The following is a 19,577-nucleotide window of genomic DNA, read 5'->3' on the forward strand; positions in this document are numbered from 1 at the left end:
ACTGCCCATCGTCGTGGACTAATGTTATTAGTGGAGTCCCTCAGGGCTCAGTGTTGGGTCCATTATTGTTTTCTGTATTTATAAATGATATTGATGATGGTATATCAAGCTTAATGTCCAAGTTTGCAGACGATACAAAGGTTGGCAGGGTTGTCAAGGACACTACTGACACTATGCTGCTGCAACAGGATCTGGAAAGGTTGAGCAGATGGGCTGAGAGGTGGCAAATGAAGTTTAACATTGACAAATGTAAAGTACTACACATGGGAAACAGCAACCCCAGAGCAACGTATCAACTCTGTGGTACTACACTGACAGTGGTAGAGAATGAAAGGGACTTGGGGGTGGTTGTGCAGGCAGATATGAAGTTCTCTGCGCAGTGCAGACGGGCTGCAAGAGTAGCTCATGGAGTATTGTCAATGATATACAGGAATTTTTCCAGCAGGGATAAGGAGGTGATTATTCCCTTGTATAAGGCAATGGTCAGGCCACACCTAGAGTACTGTATACAGGTCTGGAGGCCTCATTTCAAGAAGGATGTAGAGCTGCTGGAACGAGTGCAGAGAAGGGCACAAGATTAGTGAATGGAACAAAGGGTTGCTCTTACGAAGAAAAGCTTAAGTTTTGCAAATTATAGTGTCTAGAGACTAGGCACATGCCAGTTGATCTGATTGAGGTGTATAAAGCCTTGAATGGTTTGAGCATGCTCAATGCTGATGGGATTCTTCCTCTAGCTCAGAATAATCACATGAGAGGGCATAAATTCAAATTGAGGAAAGACAGATGTAGGATAGACGTGCGGAAATTTGCCTTTAGCCAGCGGGTGGTTGGTTGGTGGAACAGACTTCCATCCCTTGTCGTGGAGGTTGATAGCCTAAATAAGTTTAAGGCTCAGCTGGACAGGTATTTTGAACGAACAGAGGGGTGAAGTGGAAGTGGTTTGTTTTTTTTTTTTTTTTTGTTTTTTTTTGGCTGATGCTGCATAAGCTTGCTTTCTTGCATCAAATGCCCCTACTAATGCTAATATGAATTTTCACAGTGGTAATGATATTGGAATGTTGATTTTTTTCAACATTCCAAAAATTATGGCACATTGAAAGGGGTTCCTCTCACATTTAGTTGGAAGTGAATGTATTAAACATATTTACTATACAAATTGATCTCCCCCCCCCACACACAGTTTTTTTTTTTTTTTTTTTTTTTTGCAGCCATATTTTGGCATAGTAATGTATTACAGTAATATCAGCATTACAGTCCACTATACTTTTTATTCAATTACTTCTGCTCTTTTAAAAGTTTATATAGACATTTTATTCCAGTGCACAATAAACTGTAAAGTAAGTGTTAAGCATATACAGTATTCCCTTATGATCACAAAACCTATAGGCATCACCCTTATTAATGCTGTACTTGTACATGAAAGGCTTTGATTGTGTTACTGAGCCTATCCTTGTTGCCTGTTTAGTACTGCACTGAAAATCGGTTCGTCTGTAAACATTGCCTCATTATGGAATTGTATTTGCTATAAGAAATATACAATCTTGGAAGTTTTCTTTTTGAGTAAGTAAACCCAGAAACATAACTCCATGAACTCCTGGATTTTAAAAGGTGATAAGTCCAGGGTCCTGAGCTGTATATCATCATTCTTCTTTTTCTTGGTGATTCCCTTCTACTTTCGACTCTCTCTCTCTCTCTCTCTCTCTCTCTCTCAAGGTAACTTGAGGAATTTTTTTTTTGGCTGGTGCATCTTAAGCCTCAGGCGTCCTTGCACCATGTAGCTAATGGGGAAAAAAAAAGTCATACATTTGTGTAAAAATGTATATGTAATAAATAGTATTTATATATTGGTATTACATATATTTATAGTATATGTAATATTTATATTGGTATTACATATATTTATAGTATATGTAATATTTATATTGGTATTACATATATTTGTTGTATCACAAAAATATTACATATATATGTGTAATAAAAATAGTGTGTATATATTGGTATTACTTTATTTCTAGTCCTAAGCATGTGCTTTTAATTTTAGGATTTTATACTCTGCATATATTTGTTAAATTGTTTTTTTTTAGTGCTTCTATGGTCAATTTATATGCTGAAATATGTAGTAATCATATTAAACAGTAATTCTTATGTGCAAGAGACCTCCACAATGTTACCTGTGATGGAGATCAATCAGCATATATAGATTGTCCTGTGTAAGTTTAACTATGGTAGTATAATTTTTTGCGGCTGAATGTGGCAAATTAGTGAGAGGAACTACAGAAATAGAAGTTAGTGGTGATGTGTTTATCTCAGAATTTTGTGTTCCCAAGCAGGTGCAGACAGTACAGTATTTTAATGTTACTCCCAACCTGGTCAAGCACACAGTGTTAACTTCTGAACATTGCAGAAATAATCGAATTTGAGAAAATTTGATGACCTTAGTGTAGTGCTGTGTACAGATGTTCATTTTATATTTAATTTGGTCAATAAAGGAGCTGGAATTCACTTATATCTATGCGCTTTGTGCCACAACACATGAGATGAAGTAGGGTCCTGCATAAAAACAGAAGGCAACTTTATTGTAGGTAGTATGATAGACCGTGAGCCACAGATGCATCACTTTCAGCTTGAAATTAAACAAGTTAGCAAAGAGTGATGTTCTTCTTCGTCTCACTCAAAAGGTCTGAACACCATCAGTTAAGAAGGATATTAATGCCATCCGCTGCTGAAAAGATTAGTGATTGATAACATTATTAATAAATGATTATTACCTGTTTAGATTCTTGAAAGTGACTACTTAGTAGAACCCATTTTCATGCACTTTTACACACAGTTGTTGCTTTCATTTAATACAACTTTATATGTTATATGCATGCAATTTACAGTTCAATTTATAATTTCAGTTGAATTGGCTATGATAATGGATCGTTTGTATGGAGGTGTGTGTTATGCAGGGATTGATACTGATCCTGAACTTAAATATCCAAAGGGAGCTGGTCGAGTTGCATTTTCCAATCAGCAGAGTTATATTGCTGCCATCAGTGCACGGTTTGTTCAGCTACAACATGGAGACATTGAAAAACGAGTAAGAGTTCAATATTTAAATAAATATAATAAATTTCATAATAAAGAGCCTTATTCATAAATATATGAAGGCTGGCTGTAAAGTAATTCCTCTTATTGTCTAATTTTGAATGAATAGAGATAAAAAGAAAAACTTTATTTGTAGATGAAAAAAAGCCTTGAAGTTGACATATATATTTTTATATGTAACTATGCATTTTGTTTAGCAGTTAAGTTTCTGTATGCCTAACGAGTAAAATTATTTTTCTGAGAGGCAAACCATTTCTTCATGGCTGTTTTAATATATATATATATATATACAGGGTGTTTCAGTTAAACGTTTCAGAACTTCTAAGAGGGGTAGGGTACATCCTGACAACTCGAAATCATATAGCAATGTGGGGTCGGAAATGCTTTCCTGAAGCGGTGTTGTACACAGAAGCACCATAAAGAAAAGAGACCGTAAGTGAGAAATCGTTTTAATAATACATGAAAAGAAGCAAAAGGTACATGGATTAAAGTAAGTGTTCGAAGTTTCTTCCACGGGCTACAATGCACGCCTCACATCTCCGACGAATGGACATCCGAACATTCTGGAATACTCCAGGCGAATTTCGAATTTCTTCGGCAGCTACTGCGATTCTTGCAACCAGCTCCTCAGCATTGTCAACAGGGGTGTCATAAACTAGCGATTTCATATGACCCCAGAAATAAAAATCAAGACATGATAGGTCGGGTGACCGAGCAGGCCAACGCACGGGACCACCACGTCCGATCCACTGTTGACCAAATGTGACATCCAGGTAGTTACGAACATCTCCGCTATAATGGGCAGGGGCTCCATCGTGTTGGAACCACATTGTCTGTTGCGTCGATGCAGAAATCTGTTCATCTCTCAAAAGTTGTGGCAATACTTGCTGCAGAAAGATCAAGTAGATAGGTCCGGTTAGACGACACGGTAACAGGTAAGGTCCGATGAGGTGATCTCCCATAATACCGGCCCATACATTGAACGAAAATCGAATCTGTGCTGCACGACGTCGTATTGCATGCGGGTTCTCGACCGCCCAGATATGGTCGTTATGCGTGTTGAAAGTTCCTTCCCTTGTGAAGGATGCCTCATCGGAAAACAACACTTCAGCAGGAAAAAGGGGATTTGTAGCACATTTTCCAAGGTACCACTGTGCGAAAGCAATACAAGGTGCATAATCCTCCGGTTGCTGTGTCTGGACACGCTGCACGTGAAACGGATGCATGTCTTGTTCTCGGAGAATCCTCCAGACGCTGCAATGGGAAACCCCGACTGCGTTTGCTAGACTTCGTGTACTCGTTCTTGGATTCCCCTGTACATGCTGCAGCACATTCTGTTCGACGGCTGGAGTCCGTGCTGTTCTTACCCTGTCCCTGTCAGCTCTTTCAAATGAACCTCTCTCAGCTAACCTCTGGTGCAGTCTTGCAAAGAAATTATGACTGGGAATACGCCTCGTCGGATATCGTTCCGCGTACAAACGCTGTGCGGCTGGCCCACTACAATTTGCAGCCCCGTACGCCAAATGCATATCGGCTAACTCTGCGTTCGTGTAATCATCCATCCTACTAACTTGGCGTTCTTGTTCAAGAAATTCGAAATTCGCCTGGAGTATTCCAGAATGTTCGGATGTCCATGCGTCGGAGATGTGAGGCGTACATTGTAGCCCGTGGAAGAAACTTCGAACACTTACTTTAATCCATGTACCTTTTGCTTCTTTTCATGTATTATTAAAACGATTTCTCACTTACGGTCTCTTTTCTTTATGGTGCTTCTGTGTACAACACCGCTTCAGGAAAGCATTTCCGACCCCACATTGCTATATGATTTCGAGTTGTCAGGATGTACCCTACCCCTCTTAGAAGTTCTGAAACGTTTAACTGAAACACCCTGTATATATATATATAATAATATAGACTGAGTATGGGATAAGGTATGGTCTAAGGAATTACGATGATTTTGGTGTTTTCTTCAGGAGTCAGCCACCAAAACCAAGGAAAATGCAACAACAAAGCAAAGGCCTCCATTTCGAATGCGAGAAATATTCAGTGCACAGTAAATTACGGAATTTAAGAAATTAACAAAAGCGAAGGGAGAGTATAATAGCTGACGCATATCTCGTGGCTGACCCTACAGAGGCAGAGATAAAAAGTAACAAACAGCGTAAAAAGGATAAGTATAAGGAAATAATACCAAAGTAAATAAAACCTAAGTAAATAAATTTCGATTAGTTAAGGCAGGTGGTTATGATGATGATCGTTAAATATTTAATGTTGATGGAACAGGTCTTTTTTGGGCTACCCCATCAAGACCTTATGCAATGAAAGACGTAAGATTGTGAAGTGGCCATAAAGGAATTAAAGATAGATTGACTCTTTTATTAGGAGGCAACGCAGAGGGTGACTTTAAATTAAAACCTATGCTTATCTATCGGTCTCAGAATCCCAGAGCATTAAAAAATCATAAAGCATCTCTACCAGTTATTTGGCATGCAAATAAAAGGTTATTTTATTTCGTGCCAATAACAATAACATTGTTTCAGAGTCTGGTTGCGAGGTTAGCCTGTGCGGACGTAGCTCCTTGAAGCTCTTGAAACAGAGAAGTTTTTCCTGATTTATTTTCTGATTTATTAGTTTAAATTGTCATATTAACTTATTTTCTAGAGTAGCTTTATATTCCTAGTTACGATACTTAGTTTAAAGTTTAACTTAGACAGAGATTTTGTAGATATTACTTAGTATCGGTAACGGTATCAAATCCATGTGTCACAAATTGAACGAGAGGTCTTTTTTTTTAACCAAATTTAGTCGATTTATTAACCAATTGTTATATCAAATTATCTTCTATAAGTAGATTATAGACCTAGTCAGGATCCTTAGTTTATTCTAAATTGAGATAGTGAGATTTGGAAGCTAATCAATACTTACGAGTCCGTAGAAGTACCGTTCGAGAATTCCCGCCATTTTTACACGATAGCATAAGCTTAGTGTAGTATAATGCATGATATAATATTGTCATTTAATCAGTAAATCTATTAATCTTGATAAACTTTATTGTCAATTAAATTGTATTTTTAACTCTATATATATATAACGACTTAATCGTAACAAATAATTAATACATAACTATAGTGGTACACGTGATACGGAAGTTGTATAAAGGGAACTCGTAGAAAACACTAGATACCGTAAAAAAAATATAACATAACTGTTTTGGGATATAACTTAAGGATTTAATTTTTGTTTTGAAATTTTATTGAATTAAATCGGAATCATGACTCTGACCAGAGCAGCAAAGCAAAAGGCTCAAGCTAATGGTAGTGCTGTGGTTCAGGGGAGAACTGAGGGGGGCAGTTGCCCTCTGAATCACAGTCTTTTAAAATGCACTGTTTGCTTGATGTTTGCGGAGCAGTCGGGTACGGGACATGATACTGCCAAGGGGGATGTCTTTGTGTGTGTGCACGATGTAAGGAGTGCAAGGAAATCAGGCGACAACTCAGCGTTGTTATGGGCCTTTATGAGAGCTTGAAGGACAGGGTGGATGCCCTCGAAGGAAATAAATTGAGGAGCCCATCAAGCTCTCAGCTGCCCACATCAACGCCAGAGCTTGCACTTGGTCATCAGGCAACACAGAGGCAGCCCCCTAGGCAGAATGCGCTGGTCCCACAGGAACTAGTAGTTGTTGGTGACTCTATTGTCAGGGAAACGGGGAACATGCTTTGTAAAAAGGATAGGTGGAATAGGACCAGGGTATGTCTGCCAGGGGCAAAGGTTGATGACGTTGTAGAGCGGATATCATCTTTTAAGGGCACAAAAGGTGATATAGTTGTACACGTTGGCACTAATCATATTAAGAGTAGGAGACCGGCGGAATTACTTAGCAAGTACAGGTCACTGTTGAAAAAAAGCCGTGAATTAGGGTTGAATTTGAAAGTGTCTGCAATTCTGCCCAGACACGATAGGAGGGAGTATATGATGAGAGCCTTGTCGATCAATTCGGCCCTGGAGGGATTGTGCAAGGCTCAAGGGGTAGAATTTTTTTCAGCCTGGACTGTACTTGTTAACAGGAGAGATTGCTTCTAAAGGGATGGGATACACTTAAATAGAAAGGGTGCAAGAATTTTTGCTGATGCTGTCGAGGCAGTGTTAGGTGGGTCGGAAAACTGCTAGTTGGGGGGGATACAAGGACTAATAGATTAACAGTAGCCACTGGCAGAGGTGGAAGTGATTCTTGCACTGCTTCTATTGAAATGAGCAGAAGCCTGAAAAACAAGATGCAGGATATTTCAGAGACTGCTGGGAGTCATTGCGGTACAAGTAAACACATGGGTTGTGTTAGGGTAGCTAAGAATAGAAACAGGTGCAGGTATACTTGCGTGTACACCAATGCTAGGAGTTTAGTAAATAAATTTGATGAATTTGAGGTATTGCTCAAAACATCAAAGGCAGATTTTGTTGGGATATCAGAGACGTGGTGTCACACAGATATAAGTAATGCGGAACTGGAATTTGGGGAATACGATGTGTATAGAAAGGATAGACAGGACAGGAGGGGAGGAGGGGTTATGCTATTAATTAAGAAACACATAAAGTCCAAGGAAGTGAAGCCAGTCGACATCGATGGACAGGGCAGTGTCGAGTCAGTTTGGTGTGACATAAGCATAGGGAAATCAAAATTGAGAGTAGGAGTGTGCAATAGGCCTAATGACTCTGATGAGTATAATAAGATATTGTACAGGGAAATAGAGTGGGCCAGTAAATCAGAGAGTCTTATAATGGGGGATTTTAATTTCCCAGATATTGACTGGAATTTGTGGGTTGGTCACTCGCACACTAGCAAGGCTTTTGTGGATTTATTGGATGATTGTTTTCTACATCAGCATGTTCGTGAGGCAACGAGAGGGAGCAATACTCTTGATCTGATTATCAGTAGTGATTCTTCATGCATTAAGAATCTGCAGATAAATGAACCACTAGGTGGCAGTGATCACAGTGTGTTGAAGTGGGATTTACTCAAGGAGGTAACTACCATCAGAGGTAAAGGGAAGGGTTTTTGTTTTCGTAAAGGCGACTATGATGGTCTGAGACAGTATTTAAATTCTATACAGTGGGACCAACTGATGATGTTACCAACAGCAAACTCAAAATGGGAAGCATTCAAGGAACTAATCTTGGAGGCTACCAGGCTTTACGTACCAACTAAGAAATATTGTTCAAGATTTAGGCCTAAATGGTTGTCAGATGAAATAATGAGACATGTTGGAGAGAAGAAAAATGCATGGGATACATACAAATTAATGGGTGACTTGGAAGCCTATGATAGATATAAGTTGGTCTGTAACCAAGTCACAAAGGAGATTAGGCAGGCAAAGGCAGACTACGAAAAATCCTTGGCAAAGGATGCAAAGAAAAACAGAAAAGAGTTCTTTATATATTTAAATTCGAGAAGGAAAGGGATGAATCAGATTGGTCCACTGGATATTGATGGTTCAACAGTTGAGGATCCTGCTCAGGTGGCTAACAATCTAAACGAGTATTTTGCATCTACATTCACGCATGAAGAGTTATTCAGGAAGGAGAATGATGTAGGTAAAGTAAACAGTGGCAGTGAGCTGGATGATTTTGTAATAACTGAGAGGAAAGTGGAGGAGAGATTGTTGAGGATAAACATAAAAAAGGCACCTGGGGTGGATGGGATCTATCCAGTTATATTAAAGGAGGCAGCAAAGGAAGTAAGCAAACCCCTAGCCATAATTATGAGAGCTTCTTTAGACTCAGGGGAGGTACCCATAGACTGGAGATGTGCAAATGTGACCCGAATTCACAAAGGAGGATCAAAGGCTGACACAAGTAATTATAGACCTGTTAGTTTAACTTCTGTTCCAGGTAAGTTAATGGAGGCACTGGTTAAGGAAGCACTGCAGGATCATCTAGATAAGACTTCAGTTATAGCTCGGACACGGAATGGTTTTGTTAAGGGAAAGTCTTGCCTGACCAATTTGATTGGATACTATGATGTGGTCACAAAGGAACTGGATGCAGGGAATAACTCTAATATCATATATTTGGACCTTAGAAAGCTTTTGATACCGTTGCACATGGAAGACTGCTGAACAAATTAGAGCAGTGTGGCATTGGAGGCAAATTGCTGCTTTGAATAAAGGGATGGTTGAGTGGGAGAAGACAGAGAGTAGTAATCAATGGACACTGCTCATCGTGGACTAATGTTATTAGTGGAGTCTCTCAGGTTTCAGTGTTGGGTCCGTTGTTGTTTTCGGTGTTTATGAATGATATTGATGATGGGATATCAAGTTTAATGTCCAAGTTTGCAGATGATACAAAGGTTGGCAGGGTTGTTAAGGACACTACTGACGCTATGCTGCTGCAACAGGATCTGGAAAGGTTGAACAGATGGGCTGAGAGGTGGCAAATGAAGTTTAACATTGACAAATGTAAAGTACTACATATGGGAAACAGTAACCCCAGAGCAACTTATCAACTCTGCGGTACTACACTGACAGTGGTGGAGAATGAAAAGGACCTGGGGGTAATTGTGCAGGCAGATATGAAGTTCTCTGAGCAGTGCAGACGAGCTGCAAGAGTAGCTCATGGTGTCTTGTCAATGATATACAGGAATTTTTAGGTGATTATTCCCTTGTATAAGGCAATGGTTAGGCCACATCTTGAGTACTGTATACAGGTCTGTATACAGTACTCAATACAGGCATAGGGGTGCCAACGTCTGGGGGTGCCGAAATTCGAAAATTTTATTATAATAATATTTAATAAAAGTATCTCAAGGGCACCAAATACATTACTGCCTTGGGATGCCAAAAACCCTACTGCTGTGCCTGCATGCAAAACACTTGCTATGTATATTTACTGCTACCGCACATTCGCACCTCTGGCCTTAGACTATACAATTCAGGCAATTTGAGAATTTGTGCTGTAGGAAGCACGAATTAACAGCTAAAGGGATTACCGTAAGGGATTAATTAAGTAGTACTGGGAAGTATCAATATATACTGACGAGTCGCACTAGTCAGCTGCTTTTTGTGTGTCCATAGCCAGTGAGCAAATGAAGGCGTATTCCCGACATGGTGGTCAGTAGGGTTCATTCGTATCTCAGACTTAGTTCGAATAGCAAGGTCTCTACACCTACAGTATTGAAAAAGTAATTTTAACAACAGGTTTTTAGCTTTTATGTACAAAAAAATTAAATTTATTTAAAAATTTCTGCAACCCCTCTGAGGGTCACACCCCACAGTTGGTGCACCACTGCTCCAGGTTGCCCTGGTTCTCTTGTGGACTTGAATGAAAATGTGAAAATTTGCTTTTTACCACCAAACACAACTTGATTAATCCAACCAATGGACCAAGGAGTTATTTCAACTTTTAAAGCATATTATCTTAGATTGACTTTCGGACAGGCTATTGATGCTACAGCTGAAGATCATGCAAAAGATCAATGCAAATCTCTTTAGCTGAGTTTTGGAAGAAATATGACATAAAGCATGCAATTGAAAACATTCAAGCATCATGGTAGGAAGTAACAGCAAGTAATATGCATGCAGCATGGCCGAAACGTTTACCACACTGTGCAAATAACTTTGCAGGATTTGAATCAAATGTAAATGGAGTTATAGAAGAAATAGCTGACTGTGGGAATGTTGACACTGCTGCTGTTCGAGAGACTCTAGTTATGCAGCCAGAGCAACTTAGTGAAGGCAAACTTATTGACATAAATGAGGAAAGTGGTTGTGACGAAAAGGATGAAGATATCCTAGAGGAAGTGACCGGCAAAAATACTTCACATTAAAGGAACCCTCAGAGATTCGTTGAAAGCATAAAGGATAAAATGTTGGAAGCTGATCCAAACTTAGAAAGGAGTATGACAATTCCCCAAGGCATAGAAAAGATGCTCACTCCGTATCGTAAGTTATACGACGAGAAGAAGGCAAGCACTGCTCAAACTACTCTTGATAAGTTTTTTACAAAGAAATAAAACACTTTAATTGTGAAATTTTCTAATGTTTTAAATTACAGTGTAATAAATAAATAAATATTAGTTTTACTCCTTTTTTTCATTTCCTTTTTCATACATTTATAACCGACAGTAAGAGTTTTTAATGTCTTGACAAAAATTTTTAAAAGTCATGGAACAATCATAATTTTTCCCATTGATTATTAAGATCGCTTTGCACGGTCATTTTTACAGTCCCGCACTACCGTGCAAAGCAAGGACTGCCTGTATTTGCAAAACCTTTTACTATCTACAGTACTACCTACAAACCAGTCACCAGCAATAGTAGTATTATTATAAAGAAACTTATTGCTTTCAGAAAAAACTTAAATATCAATTTTAAAAATTACATTTATTTTATTCCAAAATTTCACAAAAATCACATAGACTTCAGATTCATCACATCCTGCAAAAACAGTTATTCTCATAAACCAGAAAAAACCTTAGAACTGCTCGTTAAGCCTATCTTAAGCATTCTACCCAACAGCAGAATCATTACAAATAATCTGCCTCAATAGAAGATTTAAAAAAGCAAAATTAATTAAAAAATTCTAAAAAGCATTGCTCACATATCTACCGTTGACTTCAACAGCCTGTTCACCTACATAGAGCTAACTAATTTAAAACTTGTAATGGAAGAGCTATACTGTAAGTATAAACATATTATAATCAGTAAATCCTATAGTCAGTTGGGGTTGCAATTCCTGTTCCTATAGTTCAGGGTCTGACTGTAGGAACGGGGAATTGCAATCCTGAACTGCCCAAGCACTACCTTTATCATACTTCCTTATACACCTATTTACTATCCTTATATCCTATTTTGCCTTCCTTCTTGTGTGCAGTTTGGTTTTCGAAAGCAATCAAGATGTTATTTTTCTACTATGTTTGCTGTTTTTGCCTTACGTTTGCTGTTCATCGTTATATCATGCTACAGTAAACCCCCGCTATTCGCGGTATCTGTATTCGCGGTTTTGCGTATTCGCGGTCGCTGATTTAATATAAAATGAAACCTAAAAAAAAAATGTGAATTTTAAAGCGCCGTGAACATTTTCCGCCAAAAAAAAACATGAGTGTGGCTAAAATTATCTTCACCGGTCAAAACAGCACTCGGTGGGTGGGTGGGGGGGGAGAGGGTGACAAAATTGCGAGCGTGGATATTTCTTGCTAATCCTTGTTCAATATGTGTTATGCTCTTGTCATGGAAGGTTTCGTCATTTGCTTTTAATTTATATGCTACAAAAGTGATAAATCTACCGTTTTGCGATGTAAAACAGACTTTTTCAAGTGTGTTAATGGAAGAAAGTGACTTTGTTGTGGACAAGTTCTTTCTAACCCGTACAAAAATATGGCTACGAATAACAAGGGAAATGTGAAAAGATCAAAGAAGGTGATGACATTAGTGAATAAAATTGAGTTATTAGATAAAATTTCTAATTGTGAAAGTGTCTCCTCAGTGGCAAAACATTATAAAATCAATGAGTCAACGGTACAATCAATCAAGAAATCGGAAGAAAAAATCCGACATAGTGTCCTTGAAAATGTGCTAATTGCTTCAAAAATTTCCTCTGTAACTCGTGATGTTAAATTAGAAAAAATGGAAAAAGCTTTAAATCTATGGATAGAAGACCGAACTCAAAATAAAATTCCGTTAATTTCACTCATCATTCGTGAAAAGGCAAAACTCCTTTATCAACACTTTAGCAAAACTGGTAATAGCACTGGCGGGATAAGTTTTTTAGCTATAGCAAAGGTGCTGGTTTGAAAGATTTGTTTGCAATTTCTAATAAATATTACATTTAATATTAAATTGTTTCTTATTTTCATTTCGATGCCATATGCTTGCATTTCACTATGTACTGTCTATGTACATAGTCATATTATGAAGGTACATATAATACATACATAGACAAAATTTTAGACTAGTTTTTCTTATATGTTTCATACTTTGGAACGGAACCCCTTTATGGAAGCCATAACTCAGTATTCGTGTTTTCGGTATTTGCGGAATTTCACAGGAACATAACCCCCGCGAATAGCGGGGGTTTACTGTACTTTTACTATCAAAACGTCTATATCATACTACTTTTACTGTAAAAACAGCAAACCTATCTATCCGACAGGAAAAACTGAGGAAGCAGGTAGTCTCCTGTCAGGTCAAGGCGCCACCAGGTAGTCTCCTGGTGGTGCCTTGAACTGACCATACTCAGGAGAAGGGTGCACCAGGCAAGGAGAAATTTCCAGAGCCAGAACATCTTTGCCACAAAATGAGGTTGATACACTGAGAGATTCTTATAGAACTCTCAGGAATGCTAGGGGCACTTTGTGGGAACTACTGGAAACAATAACCCTTGGGGAGTTGTCTACAGAATAGTGACCAACAAGATGCCAAGAGGAGATGTCTTAGAAACCACTGTCAAACCAGATGGAACCCCAACCCTGTGTTGTGTGGATTCTGTAAATAACATCCTAGACAGTTATTATTCAGATTGAAACTAGGGATCATTCCCCCACCCAACTATACATTATAAAAGAAAACACTGAATATGACAATGCCAAAATTGAACCGCTGTGTAGTGTACAAGACCTAGAAATAGCACTATCAAAAACAATAAATCTCCAGGTTTTGACCTCTTAGAGGTTGAGATTATAAAAACATTAGCGGAAATAGCACCAGACAAATTAATAGCACTATATAATAACTGTATGACAGAAGGTATATTCCCAAAAATTTGGAAAAAAAGCTGTGTTAAGACTAAATCTCAAAAGCCCTGAGAAACCCCCTTACCAATCCCAAATCATATAGACCAATATCCCTACTCCCTGTACTAGGGAAAATATATGAAAGACTAATACATAACAGATTAGCTCAATACTACACAGAAGCAGGTTTACATTCCAACAATCAGTATGGATTTAAGCAGGGCAACTTTACAGAGGATGCCATGCACCACCTACTGACAACAGTTAAAAACTCAGAGGAGAAATATATGCTGGCAATCACTATTGAATTTGCTGGGGCATTTGACTCACTCTTGTGGTCTAGTGTCCTTAGGAGGCTTCGCCAGGCAAATGCCCGACAAAACCATTATAGGGTAATAAACAGTTACCTTACAGACAGAAGTGTCTCAGTAAGCACAAAGTTCCACAAATTGACACGCCCTGTGAATAAAGGCTGCCCGCAGGGTTCAATCCTCGGCTGTTTCTTCTGGAACAATGTTCCTTTCTGCAGCTGCAAGAAGGCAGTATTTCAAATACTGCCCTCTTGCAGCTGCAGGAATGGATGCAAATGCACGTGCTCAAAATATCACCTGAACAAACAAATACTTCTAAAAGGCAATTTGGACATAAGAAGACATCCACAAATCAAAATTAACACAACCACTATAAAAATGGTAAAAAAACTAAAATATCTTGGAGTAGTCTTCAATTCAAAATTAACTTTTTTATCCCCATTGACCTACTTGGCGAAGAAAGTGAGAAATTATGCAGGTTTGATTACTAGGATCAGTTGGGCAGACTGGGACTCAAAAGAAAGACCCTGGCAATAATATATACCATGCGATGTTCCTACCTATCATCTATGTAGCCGATGCGTGGTTCCCCCGCTTGGCCATAGTAAGAAAGAGGAATAAATTATAATTGATACAAAAGACAATACTTCCCACCATTACCAGAGCATGCTGCACAGTGAGTACATCTGCGCTACAGTTGTTCACCAGAGCTCTCCCACTTTACCTGGAGGTAGCCAAAAGAGGCTTGTATTATAGACTGAAAAAGGGCATTAGTAGAGGCATATGATGCAAGAAAATAAGCTTATGCAGCATCACCCAGGAAAAAAAAAAAAAAAAAAAAACTTCCACTTCACCCCTCCGTTCGTTTGAAATACCTGTCCAGCTGAGCCTTAAATTTATTTAGGCTATCAACTTCCACAACAAGGGATGGAAGTCTGTTCCACCAACCAACTACCCACTGGCTAAAGGCAAATTTCCGCACATTTATCCTACATCTGTCTTTCCTCAGTTTGAATTTATGCCCTCTCAGGTGATTATTCTGAGCAAGAGGCAGAATCCCATCAGCATTGAGCATGCTCAAACCATTCAAGCCTTTATACAACTCTATCAGATCACCTTGCTGGTGCCTAGTATCTAGGCACTGTAATTTGCAAAACTTAATTAAGCCTTTCTTCGTAAGAGCAACCTTTGTTCCCTTCACTAAGCTTGTTGCCCATCTCTGTACTCATTCCAGCAGCTCTACATACTTCTTGAAATGAGGCCTCCAGACCTGTATACAGTACTCAAGGTGTGGCCTGAACATTGCCTTATACAAGGGAATTATCACCACCTTATCGCTGCTAGAAAAATTCCTGTATATCATTGATAAGACACCATGAGCTACTCTTGCAGCCCATCTGCACTGCTCAGAGAACTTCATATCTGCCTGCACAATTACCCCCAGGTCCTTTTCATTCTCTACCACTGTCAGTGTAGTACCACAGAGTTGATACGTTGCTCTGGGGTTGCTATTTCCCATATGTAGTACTTTACATTTGTCAATGTTAAACTTCATTTGCCACCTCTCAGCCCATCTGCTCAACCTTTCCAGATGATGTTGCAGCAGCATAGGGTCAATAGTGTCCTTAACAACCCTGCCAACTTTTGTATCGTCTGCAAACTTGGACATTAAGCCTGATGTACCATCATAAATATTATTTATAAATACAGAAAACAATAATGGACCCAACACTGAACCCTGAGAGACTCCACTAATAACATTAATCCACGATGAGCAGTGTCCATTGATTACCACTCTCTGTCTTCTCCCCCTCAACCACCCCTTTATCCGTAGCAGCAATTTGCCTACAATGCCACACTGCTCCAATTTGTGCAGCAGTCTTCAATGTGCAACGGTATCAAAAGCCTTTCTAAGATCCAAGTATATAATATCAAAGTTATTCTCTGCATCCAGTTCTTTTGTGACTGCATCATAGTATCCAATCAAATTGGTCAGGCAAGACTTCCCCTTAACAAAACCATGCTGTGTCCGAGCTATAACTGAAGTCTTGTCTAGATGATCCTGCAGTGTTTCTTTAACCAGTGCCTCCATTAATTTTCCTGGAACAGAAGTTAAACTCATAGGACTATAATTACTTGTGTCATCCTTTGATCCTCCTTTGTGAATTGGGTTCACATTTGCACATCTCCAGTCTATGGGTACCTCCTCTAAGTCCAAAGAAGCTCTCATAATTATGGCTAAGGGTTTGCTTACTTCCTTTGCTGCCTCCTTTAATATAACTGGATAGATCCCATTCACCCCAGGTGCCTTTCTTTTGTTTATCTTCAACAATTTCTCCTCCACTTTACTCTCAGTTATTACAAGATTATCTAGCTTACTGCCAGAATTGAATACACCTCTGGCATTCCCCTCGCTGAATAACTCCTCATGTGTGAATGTCGATGCAAAATATTTATTTAGCTGTTAGCTACCTGAGCAGGATCAACAACAGTTGAACCATCAATATCAAGTGGACCAATCTGATTCATCCCCCTTTCTTCTAGAGTTTACATAAGTAAAGAACTCTTTGCTGTTTTTCTTTGCATCCCTTGCCAAGGATTTCTTGTAATCTGCCTTCGCCTGCCCAACTTCCTTTGTAATTTGGTTACAAATCAACTTATATGTATCATAGGCTTCTGTGTCACGTGTTTATATGTATCCCATGCATTTTTCTTCTTTGCCATTGTCTCATTAGTTCATCTGACATCCATTTAGGCCTAAACCTTGAACAATATTTCTTAGTTGGTATATAAAGCCTAGTAGCTTCCAAGATAAGTTCGTTGAATGCTTCCCATTTTGAATTTGCTGTTCTTAACACTATCAGTTGGTCCCACTGTATTGAATTTAAATACTGTCTCAGACCATTGTAGTCCCCTTTACGAAAGCAATAACCCTTCCCTTAACCCCTGATGGTAGTTACCTCTTTGAGTAAATCCCACTTCAGCACACTGTGATCACTGCCACCTAGTGGTTCCTCTATCTGCAGATTCTTAATGCATGAAGAATCACTACTGATAATCAAATCAAGAGTATTACTCCCTCTAGTTGCCTCCCTAACATTCTGATGTAGAAAACAATCATCCAATAAATCCACGAAAAAACCTTGCTAGTGACCAACCCACAAATTGCAGTCAATATCTGGGAAATTAAAATTCTCCATTATAAGACTCTCTGATTTACTGGCCCACTTTATTTCCCTGTACAGTTTCTTATTATACTCATCAGAGTCATTAGGCCTATAGCACACTCCTACTCTTCAATTTTGATCTCCCAATGCTTATGTCACACCAAACTGACTCGACACTGCACTGTCCAGCGATGTCAACTGGATTCACTTCCTTGGATTTTATGTGTTTCTTAACTAATGGCATAACCACTCCTCCCTTCCTATCCTGTCAGTCCTTTCTGTTGACGTTGTATTCCCTAAATTCCAGTTCTGCATTCTTTATATCTGTGTGACACCATGTCTCTGATATCCCAACAATATCCACCTTTGATGCTTTGAGCAATACCTCAATTAATCAAATTTATTCACCACACTCCTAGCATTGGTGTACACACAAGTATACATGCACCTGTTTCTTTTTCTTAGCTACCCTAACACAACCCATGTGTTTACTTGTACTGCAGTGACTCCCAGCAGTCTCTGAAATATCCTGCATCTTGTTTTCCAGGCTTCTGTTCATTCCAATAGAAGCAGTGCAAGAATCACTTTCACCTCTGCCAGTGGCTACTGTTAATCTATTAGTCCTTGTATCCCCCCCCCAAGCTAGCAGTTTTCCGACTCACCTAACACTGCCTCGATAGCATCAGCAAATATTCTTGCACCCTTTCTATTTAAGTGTATCCTATCCCTGTAGAAGCAGTCATTTCTGTTAACTTTGTGGGTATACCCACAGAATTTCTGGGGATAACCTTTGATGCAGCCAACCCCTTCAATGCTGAAAGAAAAAGAATAGCCACAAAGCTCCATGAGTTATGGCAAACAAAATGGGAGCAGGAAACCAGAGGTCTAGTTACCAGAAGGTTTCTGCTATGGGTGGCAATGGTCAGCCCAAAGCCGCCTAAGTGGTATGCACCTGAACTATTTACATCATTCATATTGACAGGTCACGGCTCCCTAAAGACAAAACTAACCTCCTTAAGGCTGATTTATGACCCATATATATATATATACAGGGTGTTTCAGTTAAACGTTTCAGAACTTCTAAGAGGGGTAGGGTACATCCTGACAACTCGAAATCATATAGCAATGTGGGGTCGGAAATGCTTTCCTGAAGCGGTGTTGTACACAGAAGCACCATAAAGAAAAGAGACCGTAAGTGAGAAATCGTTTTAATAATACATGAAAAGAAGCAAAAGGTACATGGATTAAAGTAAGTGTTCGAAGTTTCTTCCACAGGCTACAATGCACGCCTCACATCTCCGACGAATGGACATCCGAACATTCTGGAATACTCCAGGCGAATTTCGAATTTCTTCGGCAGCTACTGCGATTCTTGCAACCAGCTCCTCAGCATTGTCAACAGGGGTGTCATAAACTAGCGATTTCATATGACCCCAGAAATAAAAATCAAGACATGATAGGTCGGGTGACCGAGCAGGCCAACGCACGGGACCACCACGTCCGATCCACTGTTGACCAAATGTGACATCCAGGTAGTTACGAACATCTCCGCTATAATGGGCAGGGGCTCCATCGTGTTGGAACCACATTGTCTGTTGCGTCGATGCAGAAATCTGTTCATCTCTCAAAAGTTGTGGCAATACTTGCTGCAGAAAGATCAAGTAGATAGGTCCGGTTAGACGACACGGTAACAGGTAAGGTCCGATGAGGTGATCTCCCATAATACCGGCCCATACATTGACCGAAAATCGAATCTGTGCTGCACGACGTCGTATTGCATGCGGGTTCTCGACCGACCAGATATGGTCGTTATGCGTGTTGAAAATTCCTTCCCTTGTGAAGGATGCCTCATCGGAAAACAACACTTCAGCAGGAAAAAGGGGATTTGTAGCACATTTTCCAAGGTACCACTGTGCGAAAGCAATACAAGGTGCATAATCCTCCGGTTGCTGTGTCTGGACACGCGGCACGTGAAACGGATGCATGTCTTGTTCTCGGAGAATCCTCCAGACGCTGCAATGGGAAACCCCGACTGCGTTTGCTAGACTTCGTGTACTCGTTCTTGGATTCCCCTGTACATGCTGCAGCACATTCTGTTCGACGGCTGGAGTCCGTGCTGTTCTTACCCTGTCCCTGTCAGCTCTTTCAAATGAACCTCTCTCAGCTAACCTCTGGTGCAGTCTTGCAAAGAAATTATGACTGGGAATACGCCTCGTCGGATATCGTTCCGCGTACAAACGCTGTGCGGCTGGCCCACTACAATTTGCAGCCCCGTACGCCAAATGCATA

General features: G+C 39.6%; 1 protein-coding gene across 2 annotated transcripts in view; it reads left to right on the forward strand.

The window, feature by feature from the left end:
* Nucleotides 1–19,577, forward strand: part of LOC150085672 (cytoplasmic polyadenylation element-binding protein 2-like) — a 309,051-nt gene that overhangs the window by 259,713 nt on the left and 29,761 nt on the right. For both annotated transcript variants that reach the window (XM_090374177.1, XM_090374178.1), the window contains one exon: nt 2,901–3,082. In XM_090374177.1, coding sequence (XP_090230303.1) covers nt 2,901–3,082 — 182 coding nt within the window. The remainder of the gene's footprint in view (nt 1–2,900; nt 3,083–19,577) is intronic.

Source organism: Mastigoproctus giganteus, chromosome 5 (assembly GCF_048544385.1).
Source record: "Mastigoproctus giganteus isolate SK-2022 chromosome 5, ASM4854438v1, whole genome shotgun sequence".
Lineage (NCBI taxonomy): Eukaryota > Metazoa > Arthropoda > Arachnida > Uropygi > Thelyphonidae > Mastigoproctus > Mastigoproctus giganteus.